This window comes from Simochromis diagramma, unplaced genomic scaffold (assembly GCF_900408965.1).
Source record: "Simochromis diagramma unplaced genomic scaffold, fSimDia1.1 OVJJ01000816.1, whole genome shotgun sequence".
NCBI classification, from domain to species: Eukaryota; Metazoa; Chordata; class Actinopteri; order Cichliformes; family Cichlidae; genus Simochromis; species Simochromis diagramma.
The window spans coordinates 14,696,904-14,705,632 of record NW_024386908.1 but is presented as its reverse complement, the minus strand read 5'-3'; the positions used below and the strand labels follow the sequence as shown (position 1 = coordinate 14,705,632).

At 40.6% G+C, this 8,729-nt stretch overlaps 1 protein-coding gene across 1 annotated transcript; it reads right to left on the bottom strand.

Annotated features, from left to right (window-relative positions):
- Positions 1-166: 166 nt before the first annotated feature.
- Positions 167-8,167, bottom strand: LOC120735878 (NADH-cytochrome b5 reductase 3). The gene is made up of 9 exons (XM_040035638.1): positions 8,026-8,167; positions 7,599-7,724; positions 7,407-7,479; positions 5,304-5,410; positions 5,081-5,210; positions 4,921-5,004; positions 3,694-3,779; positions 3,461-3,560; positions 167-944 (listed from the first exon to the last, which is right to left on the bottom strand). Exons 1-9 carry the CDS (start codon positions 8,044-8,046, stop codon positions 772-774), a joined length of 900 nt encoding a protein of 299 aa, XP_039891572.1. The 5' UTR covers positions 8,047-8,167; the 3' UTR covers positions 167-771.
- Positions 8,168-8,729: the final 562 nt, after the last annotated feature.

Below are 8,729 nucleotides of genomic sequence, written 5' to 3'. Positions count from 1 at the left end.
CAAATCTCTGCTCACACATACCATTTGTGGTTTTATTCTGTTTTTAAAATGTTTGGTTAATAAATGCATTTCTTTTTCCCTGCAGAAAGTGTCTTCACTTAATCATGGTAGAAGCTAAAATCCACTTGTGACCAACATGATTCAGAAACTATGATCAAAACACCAATAGTTCAACAGCATTGTTGCTTTATGATCCATAAACACAAGCAGCCACTTTTTCCACACTTTCAGAAAACAAATCAGTAACCACGCTGCGTTTGACAAATCACAACGGAGCAAATACTGACACGTCTTGCGTGACAACAGATAAGCAACAGGTATAGACTTGTAACACGTTCCCAACACCCATAACGGAATAATCTATTACTCTGTATTGAAGTGAGTGATCACAATTCTTGTGGCGTGCATTCAATAAAATCTTTGCAGGTGTTTAAGGCACTCAGAAAAAACAGCCAGTAAACCTTCGAGTCTTCTAGTAAAACCAAAGTGAAGTCATTTTCAAGCCAAACATCCGGAAACTTCATATCCTATCATAAAATCCTTATTTCACATCCCATTTCCCCCTACACATTCACAACTTCCTACCAAACATACAAGAATTGGTCCAAGCTGTGATTCTCTTGCATGATAAATATCATGTCATATTTAAATATAGTGCAATACCCACTGTAGATATGACAGCTTTAATGCTTTTAGGGTAAGGGGGGGAAAAAAAAAGATACAACTGGATACCCTTAAATATCCAAATGTTGACTCCTGGATGGACGATGTCTAAAACGTGAACCTGCGGCTGTCGGCATGGCCGACTTTATCCAGGTTAGGGTTGCAGGCAAACTGGATCATCGGTGGAGGTCCGCACATCAGGATGAGGGTCTCGTTGCTGGGAGGCGGCAGGTGTTCCCTCACCATGTCTTCACTGATGAAGCCTTTGCTGTACTCCCAGTCTGAAAGACAGAAAGGCCTGAGGTTAAAATGCTGCTCAGAATTAAAGGGTGCAAAGTGGGGCATTTTCAGTGTTCAGCAGTGACACCTACTGGTGACCATCTATAAGAGCAACTTTATCTGTCATATCATTACAGCCTGTACAAGCAACCACTCAGGCATACATTCAGATACAGTAACAACTGTGGTTACTGTGCTTGGTTCTTAAAAGTCAAACATAACCAGTGTCTAAGCAGATATTTACCTTAGGCTACGTTCACACTGCAGGTCTTAATGCTCAATTCCGATTTTTTGATCAAATCCGATTTTGTCTGCTTGTTCACACTACAAATAAAATGTGACAGCAAACGCGCTCTAGTGTGAACGCTCAAAGCGGCCCGCATGCGCAAAAGAAGACGTTACACACAATGCACTCTGCTTAATATAAAGACTTCGGACTTTACCGTTCCCAATTTTTGCTTTAAGTTATTTTGTTATTTACATAATAATGTAAATAACCTAATAATTATGCTTATTGCTGTTTTAGAGGAGCGGTGCTTCAAAGGATAGTTGCAGATTATACAGTACAAATAAAATGTTCACGTTTCTCCAACGTTGTCTTCCCAACAGTTTCACTGACATCTATACTGGACGGCCAGGAAGCGTTCGCGATGTCTTCTCCGGAGCTGATAATTGGCGTCTGTCTTGTGTCAGTGACGTAAAAGACTGATTTAATGCGACATGACCGTTCACACAGCAGTCGCTTTCTAAAACATCAGATATGTATCGGATTCAGTACCACATACAAAAGTGACCCAGATCGGATTTGTGCCGTTCACACTGTCAGACCATGATCGGATATGGGTCGCATAGGGTCCAAAAAAAAATCGGATTTGATGCGCTTTCGCCTGCAGTGTGAACGTAGCCTTAGATGGCATTACGCTGGCCTCCAGTAACACCATGAGGAGTTTAAGTCATTTTTGATCAGGTTAGGTCCTTCAGCATGCACATTAAAAATATATAAGGGACTGCCTTAATTCATTTGTGCAATATTACTACAATTAAAAACATCGTCTCAGAGTAATTAAGGGGGGGAAAAAAAAAAAGAAAAAAGGCTGGACTATTGTAATTCATTATAATCAGGGTTTTTTTTTTTTAAAAGATGAACAGCTGGATGCAGTGAGTACTAGCTGGGAGTAGAAGGACAGCTCCCTGTTTAATTTAAGATTTAAAATCCTTCTCCTCACATACAAGGTCCTGAAGCCTGATAGAACCTTATTAATCCTAACAGAGCTGCTCTCAGACTGCAGGCTTACAGTTTCTAAAACTCTTAAAGTTTCTAAAAGTTCACACACTCTACTTTTAAGATTAGTCTTAAAACTTCGATCAAGCTTATAGTTACAGCTGGATCAGGTGACCCTTAACCTTCCCTTAGTTACGCTGCTGTAGCCTTAAGCTGCTGGGGAGTTTCCCATGATGCACTGAGCATGTATCTGCTAAGCGTGTATTTTGAACATTATCAAAAAATGAACCTATATTTTACCAGGATATTAAAAATGTAATCTTTTTGGTGCAAAATCAGCAAAAATTATCCAAGATTTTAAAAACCTTCCTGTAAGCCTGAGATTTTCCTTAACCCAGAAAATTCAATTAATAACATCACTGATTATAAAACGAATCAATATTTGTATAATCATGTTTCAATCTATAGATTAGTGGTTAACACATTCACAGGTAGCATGCTTGCTTGCTTGTTTTCAGGTCTGATGTTTGACTCTGCTGAACAAAACTACTAGCTTGATCATTTCTCACATTAAAACCACGTACTGGACATTTTTTTGTTGTTGTTAACTAAAAATGATTCTTATCCAGCAATGATATTCAACTTCCTGGTGACAACAAATACGTGATCCTTCACTGCGACCAAAGAACATTGAACAATTTCTCATGCATAACCACAAATGAACCAGCAAACCTCTCGGCCTCGTTGTGGCCACTCACCCATTGAAATTTGCCCTCAGTGATGCTGGTGACCTTTTTCCGTATTTAGCCTGCGGTGATAACTGTGTATGAACTCTGATCGATTGAGTTTTTATATCAGAAGTTAAAAACTAAACCGCAACAATTCAAAGAACACAGATAAATTCAATCTGTTTTTGCACATTAATGTAGAAGTTTTGAAATGTAGGATACATAAAAAGTTTAAAATTTGACTTTAGCCTGCTGCGTCACATTTTGAGAACGTGCAAGAGTACTAATACTTCATAGATGCTCTCACATTACAAGACATAATAGTCATTTTCATATGCAATTAACTTTCTAAGATTACCTGACAGGTGTAAGAAAGAATGTAAACAGTCTGTCTTCAACCTGCCAATACAAATACAAACATCCATGTAATATCATGGACTGTGCTAGTGGGCGATTACTGCAGCTAATAAACCGGGGTAATGAGAAGATGTGTACAAAAACTGGAAATAGTTCCTGTCTGAAATAGTTCAAGTTCACATGTGAAGGTGGTTACTGTTGGAGGACTCACTTTCAGGTGCTCTGTCGACGGTGAACCACAGCTTGAACCGGTCCGGGTGGCTGACCTGAATATCTTCCAGCTCCGGTCGCAGAAGGATGTCTTTCTCAGTCTGAACACGGGAAGAGACGATATTTTTAAACTACTGCGTGAACACAAATTTACACTCCAGTCCAGGTCAAATGTTATCACATAGTAAATATCCTCCTGATTGCAAACATTAGATTGTGGTTCATAAAACTCACCTGGTTGGCAAACAGCAGGTGACACACCGTTTTGTCATCAGGATCTTTCATTATTGCTGTGACGAGCTGCAGCATGGGAGTGATGCCTGTAATAACACCCAGCACAGGCTCAGGTTACATTAACAGAGCTCCTTTAAATACAAGGCTATATGTGTGCAGACATCCATGTGTGCTTTGGTCACAGTCGGACCTCCAAGTTCGATTAAATGAAATGTTTCTAAAAGCATAACTTTAGTTAGAATTTATACAAATTTACCAAACCTAAACCTCCTCTCCAATGCAATTCAATTCAGCCGTTTTTATCAACTTAAAGAACAAAAGATACTTAAAAGGCACTTCATACTTTAAAGTAAAGACCCTACAGTGTGTAACGCCTGTGTGGATGATGAGCAAACAGCCCAAATAAACTTTGGAACAAATAGAGCACAGAGGAAGGGGAAAAAATGTCATCGTATTTAGAAAAGGTTGTAAAAATGGCTTTCATAACCTTTAATGCTAGATTACATGTCAGCATCTCCCAGGTCAGTGTTTGCACATTAGTCTAACATGTCTCTGGTTCGAGACTAGCAGAAGACAAATCTATTTTGGGTTGCATAAAAAAATAGGCGGAAAAATAAAACAATAACTAAATATGTGGAACTGTCTGATGTGGCAGTAAGGGAGCAGACCAAAGAACGCTAAATTAATATCTTAGAGATTTCTGTGGCACCAAATTCAATCCATACAAACGCCATTTTTTCAGCCGAGCACTGTTGGCACTGAAGTGAGCAGTGAGCCAGACCACTTTACCCAACATCGTGTTATGACTTCACTGATGCAGTGGAAACTTTGGCTCAAACACTTATCAGATCTGACATTCACACTCCCCCAATTACCTTAACAGTTATTATTTCATTACTGTGGCTCCAATGCAGCTGCCTCGCTCTCTCTGTAGTCAGCACTCTCTGTGGTGGTCAATGCTCTGACCACTCTATAGTATCTGGTTGCATGAGTAACACCTACTCAACTTATAATATCTACAGAAACTGTCCACATGTCCAAATAACACTTTGTTGAATGATTTGTGTTGGAGTTTGTCAAAATTTAGACATCAAGACTCCAGCTTCAACTAATGATAAACACCTTTATTACTAATAAGCAGCATCAGCCCTAAAAACAAACACCACCTGAGTCAAACAAATGAAAAAAAAAACCACCCTCGGTCCTGACACTGAACAGCTCCCTCACCTGTGCCTCCAGCGATCATGCCCAAATACTTGGCAGTCTTCATCTCAGCTGGGGACTTTTTATCAGGCTGAATGGCAAAAACACCTGCAGAGGCAAAGTGAGAGTATTAAACCAAGCTGATAAAGCTGATTCACCTGCTGTGTTCAGTTATGCTGCTCACCTTTGCCCTTGTAAACGAGTAAGCCGCTGGGTCCTCTGAAGTCAATTGTGTCGTTGATCCTGAGGCTCTCCAAGTACTGACTCATCTTCCCGCCCTCTGGGAATTTTGGATTAATGTCTTTAAAGTAAATCTGAAACAAATGGAGGAATTCATGTGAAACAATCAACACCTTCATATATAAAAACTAAAATGCACATGAAAACAACCTTCCTTAAATCTTTACCTTCACCACCAGGTCCACAAAACCTTTGTCGTCATCGCTGGACACTGGTGTGTACGGACGGACGACAAGCTTCCCGTCTATCTTTGCCGAGAGATAGATGTGCTGCCCTGAAGACGAAAACAAACACGTACTTACCATCAACGTCACCCATTTCATACTATGTGACTCAAACAATGATAATTCACCATTACAGCAAGTATTTCCTGCTTTAAAGGCTCTGTAACTGTGAGAGGGGATATCTCTAATAGACCTCAGGATTGTGACGTCACCAATGCAATGCATTATGGTAAATGGCCTGTATTTGTATAGCGCTTTACTAGTCCCTAAGGACCCCAAAGCGCTTTACACACACTCAATAATAATAATAATAATAATAATAATGGATTGCATTTATATAGCGCTTTTTGGGGCTGTACAACTCCACTATTCATTCACTCTCACATTCACACACTGGTGGAGGCAAGCTACAGTTGTAGCCACAGACTGACAGACAGAAGCGAGGCTGCCATCTGGCCATCACCAGTAGGCAGTAGGTGAAGTGTCTTGCACAACTACCGAGACTGTCCAAGCCAGGGCTCGAACCGGCAACCTTCTGGTTACGAGACGAACTGACAACTCTTTGAGCTAAGTTATCAGTCATTCACCCATTCACACACACTTGCAAGCCACATTTTAGCCACAGCTGCCCTGGGGCGGACTGACAGAGGCGAGGCTGCCGGACACAGGCCCTCTGACCACCAGTAGGCAACGGGTGAAGTATCTTGTTCAAGGACACAACGACCGAGACTGTCGGAGCCAGGGCTCGAACCGGCAACCTTCTGATTACAAGACGAACTGCCAACTCCTGAGCCACGATCTCCCCATTATGGGACTGAGGTTCATGCAACTCCAAGTTGATGATGAAATATATGGAAGCAGCAACAGCGTAACACCTCAGACACACAGTAGTCACCGTGGATACCTCTGACCGACATCGATGCAGAACAAAGGCACTACAAGCTCCTGCACCTGCTGCAGCACTATAACATGAAGTGCTGTAACAAAACATTGAGCAGTAATAAAAGACATGAAACTGCTTCACATCTGAATGACTTATTTTTAACATTCTCATCACAGTTTAGTCCAGCTACAAAACAAAGCATGCAGGGTTGTTATTACAGCGCAATTATAAATGTCAAATAAAAAGGTATGCTTTATAAATGTGTTCAACACAACGTTGAAAAAAGAGAAAATATTACAGAAAAGTATTAAATATGAACTCAAATCAATTGTATAGAGCGTCTTTAACCTCCTAAGACCTGAACTCTTCCATGGCATGCATTCCTAATTTCGCTTTGATATTTGGGAATATTGGGACCCGATGAATGTAAAAACAAAGAATCACCGGATTTTTAAAAATTTTTTTTACCCTATTTTTGTTTCTAAGAAAATTGAGAGCCACATATACAGACATTCGTTTTAAATTTTGATAAACAGAGGCAGTATAATGTCCTCGTAAGTGGAAATCAGGCCCTTGTAGAGGAAAATTTAGTATTTTGGTCTAGACAACCCAAAATGTGATGTCCACATAATTGGATGCCAGGTCCTAGGAGGTTAAGGGTAAGTGATGCATGTGTCACAGAGCCATGGCTCAGCAGCTGAGAGAGCATGGCCGAGTCTAACAAGTCTGAATGTGGGCTTGAAGCCATGCACAATTCTTAAGTTGTCTGAGGTTTAGGCGCTCACCACAAACAGCTTTTTTAACAAAACACTAGGCAACTTGAGAAACTGTACCTCCTAAAAATAAAGTTACAGTTTGTGCTCCTAATAACACTGCTTTGCCTTTTCGTTTACATTCAGTTTGTATCACAGGTGGTTTAGGTGTCTTCCTCCTTATCACCTGCTGGCATCTAACTTCGTTTCGGTTTGGCATGAACTACGCAGAATGCATTGCCATTCCCTATCTCCAAATAGGCACTACATCAGCTGTTTAAACCGTCTGTTTACCAGGGGTGGCCAATCAGAAGAAAACTAGCTTAAACAGAGAAGGAAAGGAGCTAGAACAGATTTTGAGATATGCAGTCAAACCTCCAGCAGTGATGATATGCGTGAGTGCGCACTTACCAATAGGGAGACCAAGGACGTGTTCAGGGGATGGCAGTGCAAAGCGGAACTTTCTTGTGTCATGGCTGACAATCTTTAAAAAAAACAAAAAAAACAAGAAACAGACAGAGCAGTGAGCGTGAACGCATCTGCTGCGTTTGCAGACAAGTTTCATTCTGCAAGCACTCAAGTGTGCAGCGTTTGAGCGGTTACCTCTTTATCTATCAGGCGCAGTGCATACTTAATGTTGGGGTCCTCTAAGGTGATGGCAGGTCTCTTCTTTCGGAAGAGCAGCCTGAAGATGAGGTTGATGATGCTGTCAAAGCCACCTCGGATCAACTGCGATAAAAGGTCAAAAGTGGGAGAATGACTCAGACCACCAACTCCTAGCATTAGCTACCAGCTGTCTGAGTACCCTGCGGGGCGTTGCCTGGATTAAGTCGGGTTTTTGTTTTTTTGTTTAACACAGACAGCAACAGGGAGAAGTGAGTCATGAAGATTCCTGTGGGCAGGCCCGAAACAGCGCTCAGGATAACTTAGCTGGGGGAAAACTGAATGTTAGCGAATATTAGCCGAGCTAATGCATGCAAATTAGCTGGCGTAAAAGCACCCTGATAATTTTCCATTGATGTATACTCACGCCAATGATGTAGGAGAGCATTTTCAGGCCGGGAGGACAAATGCAAAATACTTTGTCAGTATAGCGCGCACACCCCAAACGAGTTCAAGGCAACTAATTGTGACGGAGGTCCAAGCTGTCAAGTAAGGCTGTCGAGTCAGCCAGGAAGGATAAATACATCCGGTTTTAGTTTTCAAAAACAAAATTCCGTTTATATGAAAATTAAACCCAGTAGGCTAATTATAAAATGAATGGTGGATATAAATATTTTTGGTGCACTTCTATGTGTATTTGAAGCTGTTTTATGTCAATCTCGTCGAGATTTGGACTGAATAAACGTACAGTAAGCATGTAAACACTCAGCTTCCGGTAATACAACGGGCTAACGTTCACTAACTTATCAAAGCCGAACCTCAAACGTCACTTCCACATAAAAGACATGTATTTTCACAATAAAACGCTGAAACGATAATAATGATAAAGCATTAAACTGCGCACAATTTTTCTAAGCAAAAAGAGAAGCTAGAAGAGAACAAAACAAAACACAAAACAAGATAATAGCATCCGAAGGAGACTAATCAGAATTAAAAAGTGTGGCTTTTGGTCATACGGCAGCAAAATGAGTTTAACTAAATTGATTAGTTAAACACAGAAACACAAATGACGACTTTATTATTATCCTAGTTTATGTATGCAAAATGGATATTAACCCAAACCTAGTGAAA

Bases quoted from the DNA above. Each gene is read 5' to 3' on its own strand.
- LOC120735878 (XM_040035638.1), bottom strand. From the start codon at position 8,046: ATGCTCTCCTACATCATTGGC. The intron at 7,480-7,598 runs GTAACCGCTCAA...TTTTTTTTAAAG, and splicing joins TGCGCCTGATAGATAAAGAG to ATTGTCAGCCATGACACAAG. The intron at 3,561-3,693 runs GTGAGTTTTATG...TCCCGTGTTCAG, and splicing joins ACCTGCTGTTTGCCAACCAG to ACTGAGAAAGACATCCTTCT.